Here is a 14,632-nt window from a genome sequence, read left to right on the forward strand (position 1 = left end):
ATTCCCTGTGGTCTGGGGGCAATGCTGGGTATTGTTAATCAGTCACCCCTTCCCCCCCAACTCAGCGGTATATTTATATGCCACGCTTAACAGAGTTCTGCCTCCTGGGAATGTAAATCCTGAGCAGAATGACAAACAAGGGGTTTAAAGCTAAACATCATAGTAACAGCATCCGAAATGCCTGGCCGTGGTTTCCTGACCGAGATCCTTAGTTGCCTTTCATTCCTTGGGACTGCCTGCTTCTTCAGCTTTCTCTTCCATTCTGTATCCTTCCATTCTGTTTAGATTAGCTAGATCAAGTTTATGTGGCTTACAACCAAGTACCATAACTCACAAAACATCTATTTTCCAGGTGAAGTGATTTAAGTCAAGTCCTATACTCAGTGGTCAAATCAACCCATGGCTCTTTCTTCATGGCTTCTGTGAAACACAGATTTATAGTGCTCCCTTTGTGCCATTAGAGAATATCGCACTTGTACTGAAGAACTGACTTCTCTTCACAGAGGTCTTTTCCTACTGAAAAACTTCCTGAAAAGAGAAAAATATTCTAAATATACTTCTAGAAATGACAATAAGTCTTTGTTGATTGACTTAGATTCAGTTTATTTTAATTACATATATTGTTTGATCTAATGAAGTATTACAGCAGGACAGAAGGGTGAAATTAAAAATCCTAAAGAAATCTCTAATAATCTCGTATACTTAAAAAAAGTATTATACAAACTCACAGAAAAAGTATTTTATTTATTTATAGTATCATTTGTAAACAATCACACTGTGCACTTTTTAATTCAACAATAAGAAAAATTTTTTTCTAGGGATTTATAGCAAACCCTATATAAAGTGAATGACTTAATACATGAGTGAAGATGACTAGGGTAGAATAATTTCTGAAAATGTCAAATTACAGCACTTGATACAAAGACCGATGATAACTATCTGTACCATAAACATTTACATGCCATGAAACATTAATTTATAATTTTAAATATACAGTAAAACATAGTTACAAAAAGGGTATTAAATTTATTATAAACCAGTGAATTACTCAGAGAAATATTTATTAAAACCTACTAAAAACCAGTAAATATTGCAACTGAGGTAAAAATTTATAGGTAAACAAAACTATCACTTATAAGGACCAAGAAGTAAACAAAAGGGCAGACACTTTCTGGCGACTTGTCTACTCCTTGATATTTTGAAGCAGCTTCAACAAATGTGACTCAATAACCTGTTGAACTAGAACAGACAGATAATCAAGATTACAGCACACTGACTATAAATTTCTTAAAAAACTATCAAATTTAACTTATCCCCAATATTTTCGTAAAATAAAGTTATTTCTAAGCAGGATACATGCATAGTCTGAGGGCGATAATACAATGCAACACTTTAAAAAACTTGAAACTTAGTCTGTCCCTGAGTAACTGTCCAAGTTACTGGACGTTGTATCTTGGTTTCTGTATTTTTGAAACTGAAGGAGTCCAGAATACAAGGTTATCCTAAGGTTGCCCTATAAATAGTTTGCTATCAAAATATGAAATAAATCTTATAAACAGGTATGCACTTATCCTCCGGTAACTAATTATTTGGTTTGGTGAAAAGTATAGTAACAAACTTATTTCTAGACTTTATAGGAATTTGTGGACTTTTCCCAAAGTTAAAAGTGTATGTCAGGAGTTGGGATAACGTGTTTTAGGATTACAGTGATAAAGATGGTTTGGAGTACTGGCTTATACTATTTACAGAGCTTTACTAAGATGAGACACAAGAGTCCGAACATACTTACCACTTCTATAGCCCAGGGCTACAGCTAGATCCATAGAATTATATCCAGAGTCAGTTTCAATTGTTGGGTCAGCCCCACTTTCTATACCAAAATAGAAAAATCTACATGAATGAAATGAAAATGCAAGATATGATTGTCTATTATTGGCTCATGTAGAAATAGCTGGAGAGAGTCTTCAGTTTGGAGAATGTTTTTAGGGTAGTCTGACAAAGTACAGAATGCATGGGGTACTCAGAATTTATTTTAGTGGATTGGAGGGAAGACACTTCAAACAAACAGCATCCTCTGGAGTAGCTGAAACTCATACACAGTGAAAGATAAAGCTCATACGTAAGGACACTGTAGAAAGAAAACAATAGTGAATTCATTTTCTTTTCTTCTTTTTCTTCTTCTTTTTTTCTTTCCCTGACAGAGCCTTGCTCCATTGCCCAGGCTGGAATGCCACGGTGTAGTGTCGGCTCATTGCAACCTCTGCCCCTGGGGTTCAAGCGATCCTCCTGCCTTAGCATCCTGAGTAGCTGGGATTACAGGCACCCACCTGCCTGGCTAATTTTTTTTTTTTTTTTTGAGGCGGAGTCTCGCTCTGTCGCCCAGACTGGAGTGCAGTGGCCGGATCTCAGCTCACCGCAAGCTCTGCCTCCCGGGTTTACGCCATTCTCCTGCCTCAGCCTCCCGAGGAGCTGGGACTACAGGCCCCCCGCCACCTCGCCCGGCTAGTTTTTGTATTTTTTTTAGTAGAGACGGGGTTTCACCGTGTTAGCCAGGAGGGTCTTGATCTCCTGACCTCGTGATCCGCCCGGCCTCTGCCTGGCTAATTTTTATATTTTTTGTAGAGATGGGGTTTCACCATGTTGGCCAGACTGGTTTGAACTCCTGACCTCAAGTAATCCACCCGCCTTGGCCTCTCAAAGTGTGGGATTACAGGCATGAGTCACTGTGCCCGGCCACATAGTGGATTCACATGTGACCCCCCAAATGAAAGCAACAAGGGGCCGGGCGTGGTGGCTCAAGCCTGTAATCTCAGCACTTTGGGAGGCCGAGGGTGGATCACGAGGTCAGGAGATCAAGAGCATCCTGGCTAACACAGTGAAACCCCGTCTCTACTAAAAAAATACAAAAAAACTAGGCGGCCGATGTGGCGGGCGCCTGTAGTCCCAGTTACTCTGGAGGCTGAGGCAGGAGAATGGCGTAAACCCGGGAGGCGGAGCTTGCAGTGAGCTGAGATCCGGCCACTGCACTCCAGCCTGGGCCACACAGCGAGACTCTGTCTAAAAAAAAAAGAAAAAAGAAAAAAAAGAAAGCAACTGTGGTATGTGATGGAGGTGCTTCCCACATGGGCAACTTTATGGTGGCAGGTGCTCTAGGGGTGAAGAGCAGCAAGATTGATGTATTTAACAATAGTTAATGATTCTCTTGAGTAGCACCAGGGGAGGCCAGGTTGAAAAAATAAAATCAAGTTCTCACATGGCATTTTCTACATAGTATTCACTTTTATCTGCTTACCTAAGAGCATCTTTACACATTTCACATGATTTCCATGTACAGCATAAAGCAGAGGTGTTCCTCCATTCTGCAAAACGAAAAGGTGATTCAGAGTTTTTCAGAGTGAGCAAGACTCTAATTTAATGCTGCTGTGAGAAGTTTTACTAGAATTGGACACACAATCATTTAAAGTAATTTTAATATTTTGTGAAGGATACTTAAATCAGAACTAATAATTGAGTCTGTGATATTAACTTTTTCTTCTAGGTATTTAGCTAATTAATTATTCTTCTTTATTTATTCTTTGATTTATTTTTTAGAAACAGGGTCTGTGTTACCCAGGCTGGAGTGCAGTGGTGCAATCACAGCTCACTGCAGCCTCAAACTTCTGGACTCCAGCCATCCTCCCGCTTCAGCCTCTCAAGCAGCTGGGACTACAGGTGTACACCACCATGCCCAGTCTATTTCTTCTTTAGTAAAACTTACTGCATCTCTCCTGAACCAAACAAATTCTAAAACTTGTTAGAGTAATTTTAAATATAGTATCACAAACTTACCCAATCATATTCATTTACATCAACTCCACAATCAAGCAGCATTTTGACAATATCTGTGTAGCCTTTACTACAGGCCAACGACAGTGCACTTTCTCGACCTTTTCCTAAAAGTTGGGGATCAGCGCCCTGGTATGGGAAGTAGAGATAAAAGACTTCTCAATTAGTTTAAACAAGAGTATTGTTATCCCTGTCTACAATAATTATAGTAAAACACTAGGCCTGGTAATGTTCTGGGCTTAACATAGAAATAATGAAAACTTTTACTCATGGATGCTTTTATTGAGATTGCCTGGATGCCTTCCTTCCTCTGTCCTGTATCAATCCTAATTATCCTCATTCTGGAGTCAAGTCACAGCTCCTCCATGAAGCCTTCTCCTTCAAAGCTGACAGTACTTCTGTTCCCGTGGGACTTAGAGAGGGCTGGGCCTTAAATTATTTCTTACTGTTGCATGTATGATTAGTCTTGTCTTCTCAACTAGATCCAAGTTCCACGAGAATATGAAAAGCATTAAACTTTTTTTGGTAGCCTCTACCATATACCTAGCTGGCTGGATATATAAAAACTCTACTAATAACTTAACTGAAGTAACTATACATATACATTTTCTGAGGCATTTTCCTTACATTCTGAAGTAGGAACTCTACCACAGCTATTTGCCCGTGTGCTGCAGCCCACATCAGAGGAGTAAATCCTTCTTCATCCGTGTGATTGATAACATTTTCTATTTAAAAGAAAAGCAATTTTTGTGATCTAATTTAACAACCACATCTTAATATCACTATGAAAAACTGGCATTCCGAAGAGTCGATTATAATACTCAACAAAGTTCACTTTTTGCTGACTTTTCATTGGTGTCCTATTGCATGTTGTTGTAATTTGTAGTCTGAATGTATTAAAATATGCCTCAGTGTACATAGCCGGGTTCAGATAACATATTACTTAAAGTACAAACTACCAGACATGAAATAATGCCAGGTACAAGGCAGTCAAAAGAACATTGGTCTCAGAATCAGGAGACCAGAGTTTGAATTCTGGCTCTGTCACTTTCTAGCCATATGACCCTGGGCAAGACACTTAATCTCTTCAACATACAGAATTCCTTGCTTACCTCAACGTACAGTTGGGAGGATCATAATAAAAATGAGATTATATGATAGCCCTCAGCATTACAGAAATACATAAACTTACTGAATCTTATTAAAGCTATCTTCTACTCCACAGCTAACATTGCTGCCTGTGAATTTCTCTCATTCTTGTGGTTCGCTAACACAGTGTTATGTGGATGACAGATAATATAATGTGAATGAAGAATAGTCTCAAATACAGTACCATGCAATTCTACCTTGAACCCCATTTTCTTCTCTAGATTGTCTACTAGTTATTAAGTCCACAGCCTTTTCTCTAAATTTATTTAGTAGATTGAAGAAGCCTCCAAATATTCATAAACAAACAGAAATATAATGATTAAGTCTTTCTTATAAAAATGATGTGATTAAGCAAAATAAAACTCTTTGATCAGACTCCCTGTATTCCATAAACAGTTTTGGGACAACTGACTAACTTTTAAAGCATGAAAATAAAAATACAGCTCAATCTTTACTCCATTACAACAAAACATATTCCATGTGAATTAAAGATTGAAATGTAAAAAGGAAACCCCGGAAGTTCTAGAATAAGGAATGAGTGAATTTATTTATAATCTTAAAATGTGAAATCCTTTCTAAGCAAGATATAAAATCCAGAAGTCACAAAGAAGAAAATAAATTTATGACTTACAAATGTTATGCTTTCAGAACTTCATAAAGGAAGCCAAAGGAAAAATGACAAGCTGGGGAACAATATATGCAACATAAACAACAACAAAAAGCTAATTTCCTTAATTTAGAGTTTACATACCAGTATATAGCAGGCAGTTCACACACAAAAAATTCCAGCAGACCATAACTTAAAAAATGTAAATGAAACTATTCTGAGATGCCATTTTTCACCTGTCAGATTAGCAAAATTTGGAGTCTGCTAATATCCTATATCAGTGAGGGCATGGGGAAACAGAAACTCTAGCTCTGATGTAAGGACACACATCTGGTTTTACATATATATTATATATTTACATATATAAGTTGTATGTATATATGCACATATATGTATGTATATATGTATGTATGTGTATATATACAAACATACACACACACCCTTTGACTCAGCAAATCTACTTGTGGGAATCTGCCCTATAGATATACTTTAAGTTTTAAGTATAAACCTAAAACTTAAGGGGGGGCAGTTAAAATAAATAACATAGAACATGTACATGCAATACAATGCACACTTATGGAACTATAAAAACAATAAAATAGGTCTTTAATATGTGCTTATATAGAAAGCTCTCCACAGTATTCAGTGTAAAATGGTGCAATGTAGTATATATTTTCCCTTTTGTGTAAGTAACAAGCACATACACATTCTCACACATAACCTGAAACACAAATAGAAATGTTTTCCATAAAAATTTTCTGAAAATGTAAGAAACTTATAATGTTTGCTTTTGGGGAAAAGGCAAGGGTGGTAAAGGAACTTTTACATTTTATATTCCTTTTTTTTTTTTTTTTTAAACTATCCATTGGGTTATCTGCCTGGTGAGTTTATGTAACTATTTGTTTTTGTCTTTATACATTCTTATATTAAAATAAAATAACAAATCTAATAAATCCTATTGAATTTGTTTAAATATTTTTAAATAGGCTATTACCTTGTTCGATACGAGTAGCCAGATACAGCATCTCTCCCTGAGCAGCCAACTGGTGAACAGACAAAGCTGAAACAGTACAGAAAATACTTCATGCATTATCTATAGGGTACACTTGCATCATCCCAGGGTTCATGTTTGTGTCACAATTTTCTTTTCCAAAACAAAAACTATAATTTTATTGTTTTAAAAAATATAACTTAAAATGTATCCTAAAATTAAGGCTGGGCGCAGTCGCTCATGCCTGTAATCCCAGGACCTTGGTAGGCAGAGGCAGGTGAATCACTTGAGGTCAGGAGTTTGAAACCAGCCTGGCCAACGTGGCAAAACCCTGTCTCTACAAAAAATACAAAAATTCGCTAGGCGTGGTGGCGCACGCCTATAATCCCAGCTACTTGGGAGGCTGAGGTGGGGGGAATCACTTGAATCAGGGAGGCAGAGGTTGCAGTGAACTGAGATTTCGCCACTGCTGTCTAGTCTGGGTGACAGAAAAAAAAAAGTATCCTAAAATTACAAGTACTCATTCTGTATCTGAGAATTGATTCATATTCACTTAAGGTAATTTTGATATCTACAATTTTATTTTTATGAGACAGGGTTTCGTCATGTTGCTCAGGTTGGCCTTGAACTCCAGGGTTCAAGCGGATCCTCCCACCTTGACCTCCCAAAGTGCTGGGATTACAGGCATGAGCCCCCATGCCTCGGCCTTTTTAAAAAAATCTACAAATTGTTATTATCAATGAAATCTATTCTGAAGAAATGGCTTAGGTATTTAATTTTTAAAATGCTATTTCCGTATCCAAACTTAAGAGGAAGATGGGTCTAAAAGACAGGAAGACACTTCTTGTCTTTTTATTGACGGACCCCATTGTGGTCTTAAATATTTTTATTTCAAGACTCTATGGGGTTTTCTTTTTACAAGGAATGAGGTCATAAATGAAAAACAGGCCTTGAGAGTAAATTTATTTATTTATTTTGAGACAGGGTCTCAATTTGTCACCCAGCCTCAATCTCCTGTGCTCAAGTGATCTTCCTGCCTCATGCCCCCAAATAGTTGGAACTACAGGTGGGTGCCACCACGTCTGGGTAATTTTCATATTTTTTGTAGAGACAGGGTTTTGCCATGTTGCCCAGGTCTTCAACTCCTGAACTCAAGCAATCCGCCAGCCTCAGCTTCCCAAAGTGCTAGGGTTATAGGCATGAGCCACTGTGCCTGGCCTGAGAATAAATTCTTGAGTATAGGCCCAGCTGTGGCTGATTAGCTGTGTGATCTTGGGTAACTTTAAACATTTTTGTCTGTAACATGGGATGTAAATCAAATGATCTTAGGTATTTGTTTTTAGCTCAAAAATTCTATGGTGGATTATTTTAAGACAACTTCCTTAAAGACAATGCCAAATAGGGAGAGTTCTCCTTAAAAATTAGTAGCATTTGATCATTGACTTCAATGATACGATTGGATGGCCTTACTACAGAAGGAAAAGCAACTGGTGTCCTATGCAAATTTATGTAAGTAAACCAGAAATGGCCAACAGTGGGGTGAGAGTCCTACAGGAAGATTCTTCCTAGCTCAAACTGTTACAGTATGTGACTCAGAAATCAGGAGGGATTTAGTGTTTCCAAAGAAAAGACAGATTTTGTCATGCTTTAGAATATAGATATATTTATATTACATTCTCAAATACAGTGACTAACATATATACAGTTAAATACTAACACAAATACAGTTGTTTTTCTCTTTTGAACATACTTATGCTACATAGAATATTTTTGTAGTTTAAATAGAAAAACTTTACTTCCTCTAGAATGATTCTACATTTAAAAAGTTGTGGATTCAAGGTATTAAAAGAGGCAGTTTCATATTCATATTATATTCAAATTCAAAATTACAGTGCAAATCACTCAGCTTTTACTATAAAATCATTTATTGATCAGTGATCTGGTTTATAAGTAAAATGTGAAGCCTTGAACTCCAAGAACATGAAAACACTGACAGTGTTTTAATTTCAAAGGGCTCAGAATTATTATCTGTAATCTCATTAACTCATTTTTATAGTAAAACTTTTAAGTTTTCATAATATTTTAATCTGTATTTGCTCTCAACAGAGAAATATAACACATGAACTCTTTATTTATTATTGATTGGAATCAGGGTCTCACTCTGCTGCTCAGGCTGGGGTGCAGGGGCGTGATCACAGCTCATTGTAGTCTTGACCTCCTGGGCTCAAGTGATCCTCCTGCCTTAGCCTCTTGAGTATCTGGGACTACAGGTGCATGCCACCACACCTGGCTAATTAAAAAAAATTTTTTTGGTAGAGATGGGGTCTTGTTATGTTGCTCAGGCTGGTCTTGAACTCCTGAGCTCAAGTAATCCTACCTCAGTATCCCAAAGTGCTGGGATTATAGGTGTGACCCACTGTGTCTAGCCCCACGTGAAATATTAAAAAATGTAATAATATATGAAAAAGTTTTCAATTGCTAAAACTACCAGGACATCACTTAAGCTTTCAAAAAACTTAAGTATAGTGCATTTATTTATTTATTTTTAATTGACAATAATTGTGTATATCTATGGAGTACAAAGGGGTATTTTAATATATGTTTATATTGTGGAATGATTAAAGCCAATTAACAAATCTATCACCTCACATACTTACTTTTTTGTGGTGAAAACATTTAAAATTTACTCTTTTAACAATTTTGAAAAATAAAATACATTATTATTTTTTATTTTTATTTTTCTGAGACAGGGTTTCACTCTGTCACCCAGGCTGGAGTACAACGGTGCAATCTTAGCTCATTGCAACCTCCTCCTCCCAGGTTCAAGTGATCCTCTTACCTCAGCCTCCCAAGTAGCTGGGAACACAGGCATGCACCACCACACCTGGCTATTTTTAAAAAGTTTTTCGTTTTTTAATTTTTGTATTTTTAGTAGAGACAGGGTCTTGCTGTGTTGCCCTGGCCAGTCTCGAATTCCTGAGCTCAAGCGATCCACCAGCCTCGGCCTCCCAAAGTGTTGGGATTACAGGTGTGAGCCACCATGCCCAGCCCTCACTGCATTATATTTATTATAGTCACCATTGTGCACAATACGGCATTAAGTAGTCCTCCTGTCTAGCTAAAACTTTGTATCCTTTGACCAATATCTCTACCCTTTCAGCATCTACTCACCTCTCCCAGCCTCTGGTAAACACCAGTTTACTGTGTACTTCCACTGAGTTCTACTTTTCCAGATGTCCCATATAGTGAGATCGTGTGGTATTTGTCTTTCTATGCCTGACTTATTTCACTTAGCATGATGTCCTCCAGGTTCATCCATGTGTCGCTAAGTGACAGAATTTCCTTCTTTTTTAAGGTTGAATAGCATTCCATTGTGTAGTATAATACATTTTCTTTATCCAAAGAATATGCATTTAATGAAAATAATGTTTTAAAGTCAAATTCTTGAAAGTATTATATTAAGAATATAGTAATACATCAGTGGCAAATACTTACAATTTGCTAACAGAGGTGTGGTAGAGACCTCATTTCCTCTGTGTTTGTTGGTTAAAGTAGTTGACTGTTTTATGGGTGAGAAATGCTTTGTTGTAGATGGGGTGTAGACATGCCTTACTTGAATTCCCGGAGAAGGAGATGTATGGATGTTGCATTCAGCTAAGTAAAAAACAAATGTAAACACATTAAAAGCATTTCAATAAGAGTTCTATGTCAATGCCTACATTTAAAAAGAAATACATGAGGTATAATAGCTTCAATTAAACTATTTATCAAGTGATACTAAATTGTTCGTATCATAGAAAGTCCATACTTCCTTGTTTGCATAGTGGCGAGTTAATCTAGGCTGGGCATGGTGCTCAAGCCTGTAATTCCATCACTTTGGGAGGCCAAAGCAGATGGATCACCTGAGGTCAGGAGTTTGAGACCAGCCTGGCCGACATGGTGAAACCCCGTCTCTACTAAAAATACAAAAAATTAGCTGGGCATGGTGGTGTACGCCTGTAATCCCAGCTACTCGGGAGGCTGAGGCAGGAGAATTGCTTGAACCCAGGAGGTGGAGGTTGCAGTGAGCCAAGATCTCGCCACTGCACTCCAGTCTAGGCGACAGAGCGAGGCTTCCACTCAAAAAAAAAAAAAAAAAAAAAAAAAAAAGTCTGTACTGTACTACCACAGTGAAAGTTCTGGAAAAAAATATTAATCTTGAGTGATGTTATCCTAAGAGAATAGTTTTATTATTCAGGGTATCATTATAAAAGCAAATCTAGGGCATGATGACAGACTTCAATGCATTAAAGCATAGAAACTGAATGCACATTAAATATTCATAGAACAGGAATATTCAGGAAGGGATATTACACTAATTCATTTCTAAAAGGAACACGAATTTTTTTTCTTATGATTTTATTTTTTGAGACAGAGTCTCACTCTGTTGCCCAGGCTGGAGTGCAGTGGCATAATCTCAGCTCACTGCAACCACCGCCTCTCTGGTTCAAGCAATTCTCATGCCTCAGCCTCCTGAGTAACTGGGATTACAGGTATGTGCCACCATGCCTGGCTAATTTTTGTATTTTTAGTAGAGACGAGGTTTCACCATGTTGGCTAGGCTGGTCTTGAACTCCTGACCTCAAGTGATTTGCCCGCCTCAGTCTCCCAAAGTGCTGGGATTACAGGCATGAGCCACTGTGCCCAGCCCTATGATTTTTAAAGGAACAATAGGGAACTTCATTAGGGAATTTGTAAACAAACATTAAAAAGGAAGTTTTTAAAAAAATCAACATGTACTTCCTTTAAATATTATATAATCTGAAATTATTTTAATTTGGCTTCTGTGAGATTCCAGAAAATCATATTAAAAAATGACTTCTAAACTGTCTTCCCAAACTTAAAATTTCATGATTGGGAAAAAAACCCAAATACACAAAAACAAAAACAAACGCAGATATTTATACCATAACTTTCAACCTTTAAATAGGACAGATGCCACCTCCAGGTCAGAGTTAACCTGATCTTGAATATTTTTACTATCTTCTTCATTTAAGGACTTCACAAATCGAGAACACACATTCATATCAAATCGGTTAGGCAATATGAATTTCATTCCCATGGCAACACCCGGAGCTGACCCTTCTTCTGAATTTGGGTCCAGTGGATGTTCTATTTTAATGTCTGGCATGCCAGTTAGGCTATAAGTGCTGGGACACTCTTCCACTATAAGCTGGGCTCCAATATCCAGATTTGTTGATGTAGCCATGATTTCAACTGTAGTTTCAATAATTAAAACATTTCTTCATGATTTCCTCTTGGTTTTATAAGAGCAGTATCCAGTGTATTCTTAGAATTTGGATATTTAAAAATCTGAAAGAAAAAAATTAGAAAATTAAAAGTATTCTATCAACTTAGGCAAAAATACACAAAATAATCATTTTCAATCCAGTTTTGAAACAATGCTCTTGAAAGCACCTATACATAACAGAAAGCATATAATGTTCAGAGGTAGAGAAACCTGAGTATGTATCCAAGCTTTGCCATTAATTAGCTGTGTGACCTGTATAAGTTACTCAATCCCTCTGAGTTTCCGTGTCATTTATAATATAGGGATACCACCATTAACCTTACCGGGTTCTAGTAAAGACCAAATGAAATACTGGACAGTGACATTCTCACCTCCATCATTAAATTCCAATAAATTTTAGTTACTGTTTCTCCCATTTCCTATACCTGAATATTGCCAAATGGATAAAAGATCAGGCTAACAATGAAAATAAACTTTAACTTCTTACCTAAGGTTAGTTCTTTAATATGCTATGTTTATATAGATGGCCCTTAGTTTGAATTTAGAAATGATATAATTCATGTTGTATCCAAGTTTATTGGCATTGTTATCTGTAACACCTGTGATTCCTAGACCGTGAAAGACTTTACAAAACTTTGGTTTTCATGAACTGAAGGTACATTTATCAATTTTTGTTCAGATTAAGCATTAGCAACTTAATGTAGGTTTCATGACAAATAAAGTAGGTAGATTATCGATTGGCTTTCCAAGATGTGTAATTGTCTTAGATACATTATCATTTGGGACAGGAAGGAAATTAATAACATCCAGTTAATTTTTTCACGTTAGGGTTTATTGTCTCTTAGAAGTTTTGAGAGGGTGCAAGGTGTTATAAAATTGGAATTCGAATTAAAAGAAAAATGCATTAGGATCACAGTGGAGCAAGGGTCACCAAACCCTACATTTACAGATAACCACCGTTTACAATTTTAAAAACATTTTCAAAGATTAATCCTTATAACAATCCTTTGAGTAGGCAGGTCAGATAATCATATGTCCACCTAGGAGAGGAGAAAAAGGAAACTCATGAATTATGAGGGTTTACTCAGCTCTTCTTACTCCATCACTCTGACCATTAAAATGAGGCAGCACTGAACAAAGCCAAAACCTCTACGAGAGAGTTGAACAAATAACACATAGTATAGTAAGGGGGGAACAAAAAAAGGGCAGGAAGAAGGTTAATACATTTCGGCAAAAAGAAGGAAACCAGAAAAGAAAACGAGTTCAGTGATTCAAAGGGAGATGGATGTGCAATGCATTAGTCCATGCTGTCTTAAAAGGTACTAGACAATCCCAACTGTGTTTCCTGAGGGAAGAACCATCTCCCCCTTTCTCCTATCCAGCAGTTGGCTAAGTGCAACTCCCCTAAGTTCTCTGAGTACCCTGCATATATCTGTATTTTAGCATTTACCATTCTCTTGACCATTTAAATAGCATCTAAATTGAAAACTCCCCTAGGATGGGGACCACTCTTACCAATCTCTGCACACAAAACAGTACTTGGTCCTACCAGGTGCTCCGTAAATGTTTTCTGATCTTAACTTTAATAATTTTTTCCATACTCTTTTTTCTATTTCTAACATTTGCTGATTAGACCTGGCTTTCCACTCCCAATATCGCTACTAATGAGCTGGGCAATCCTGGACAAATAAATAATACAAGTTTTCTGAAATTCACCTATTATAAAAAGGTGTTGAAATAGGCCTTTCTAACATTCTTTCCAGCTCTAAACAGCTTCCATGTTACAAATCAAGATTTATAGATGGAATTACAGGTCTTCGAGAGGAGAATAGCAAATGTGCTTAGGGGAAGGCGGTGGGTGGAAAAAGAACGCTTATCTTGGCACAGCAGTCTAATGAGAGGAGAAGCAAAGTTGATTGGTAAGACAAAATTTTGAAGAACAGGAGAGGGAGGCGGGGGTGAGGGGGGTGGGGTAAACACAACTTAGAAGAGGAGGTGGTGAGAAAAAGGGGGTAAGGCAATAGATAGCTAGGTTCACCTTGATCTGTCAGAGCCCAGGGATGAAGGGATAGAGAGTCTAAGGAGATAAAGTGGGCAGCTATGCTAGTTCCTGCGGATGTTAATAACAGGAGCCCCTCGTTTCTTCCTGATCCTGGAATTATCCTACAAGGAGAGGAAGGTGCTATGAAAATAAACGATGCCTCACAGGCTACAGGTGTCCCAGCGTCCCGAGACAGGAGCCCGCTGGAGGGGAGACTCTTGTAGGAAAAGAAGTCCGTTCTGTCGCCACCGGCCAGCTGTGCCCGAAAAGTCCCAGGAAGAAACTCTCGCTCATCCGCGGCGAGCGGATCCCGGGCACGGGGGCTGGAGGCCGACCCGGTGAGAGTGCAGGGTCTCGCGACCACCGACGACAGCAGACAGCGAGTCGAGCCTTCCCATCTGAGGCCAGCTTCAGTACAGGCCTCCAAGTCCGGCCTTGTTTTGGCCGCGACGTCACTTCCGAGTTCTTCTTTCGCCTTCTGGCTGAAAAACGTTCTGTAGCAGTGCAGCTGAGACTTTCAGGTTTTCTTTTCTTTGTCTCTCTCTCCTTTTTTGTTTTTTTGCCGCCTTTACGCGCCAAGGCCCATCCTGCAGGAGTACTACACAGATAGGGTAATTTCAGTTGACGGTTCTAGGTCATCAGAGCAGAGGAAGCCCTAATTTCGCCCTCCGGTCACGCCTCCTGCTCCAGATCGCCCCGCCCACCTGGCTCGCCTCTGCGCCGCCGGGT

General features: G+C 38.2%; 1 protein-coding gene across 3 annotated transcripts; it reads right to left on the bottom strand.

Moving 5' to 3' along the window:
• Positions 1 to 726: 726 nt before the first annotated feature.
• ANKRA2 (ankyrin repeat family A member 2) lies at positions 727 to 14,622 on the bottom strand. 3 transcript variants are annotated; one of them, XM_010363418.1, is made up of 9 exons: positions 14,069 to 14,622; positions 11,532 to 11,924; positions 10,068 to 10,226; positions 6,576 to 6,641; positions 4,453 to 4,550; positions 3,829 to 3,954; positions 3,293 to 3,359; positions 1,790 to 1,870; positions 727 to 1,239 (listed from the first exon to the last, which is right to left on the bottom strand). In XM_010363418.1, the coding sequence occupies exons 2-9, from the start codon at positions 11,818 to 11,820 to the stop codon at positions 1,184 to 1,186; spliced, it is 942 nt and encodes a 313-aa protein (XP_010361720.1). In that variant the 5' UTR covers positions 11,821 to 11,924; positions 14,069 to 14,622; the 3' UTR covers positions 727 to 1,183. The 3 variants fall into 3 exon arrangements, with proteins under 3 accessions (XP_010361720.1, XP_030783262.1, XP_010361726.1); XM_030927402.1 differs by having other exon boundaries at positions 11,519 to 11,924; XM_010363424.2 differs by lacking the exon at positions 14,069 to 14,622 and adding an exon at positions 13,901 to 14,048.
• Positions 14,623 to 14,632: the final 10 nt, after the last annotated feature.

This window comes from Rhinopithecus roxellana, chromosome 3 (genome assembly GCF_007565055.1).
Source record: "Rhinopithecus roxellana isolate Shanxi Qingling chromosome 3, ASM756505v1, whole genome shotgun sequence".
NCBI lineage: Eukaryota > Metazoa > Chordata > Mammalia > Primates > Cercopithecidae > Rhinopithecus > Rhinopithecus roxellana.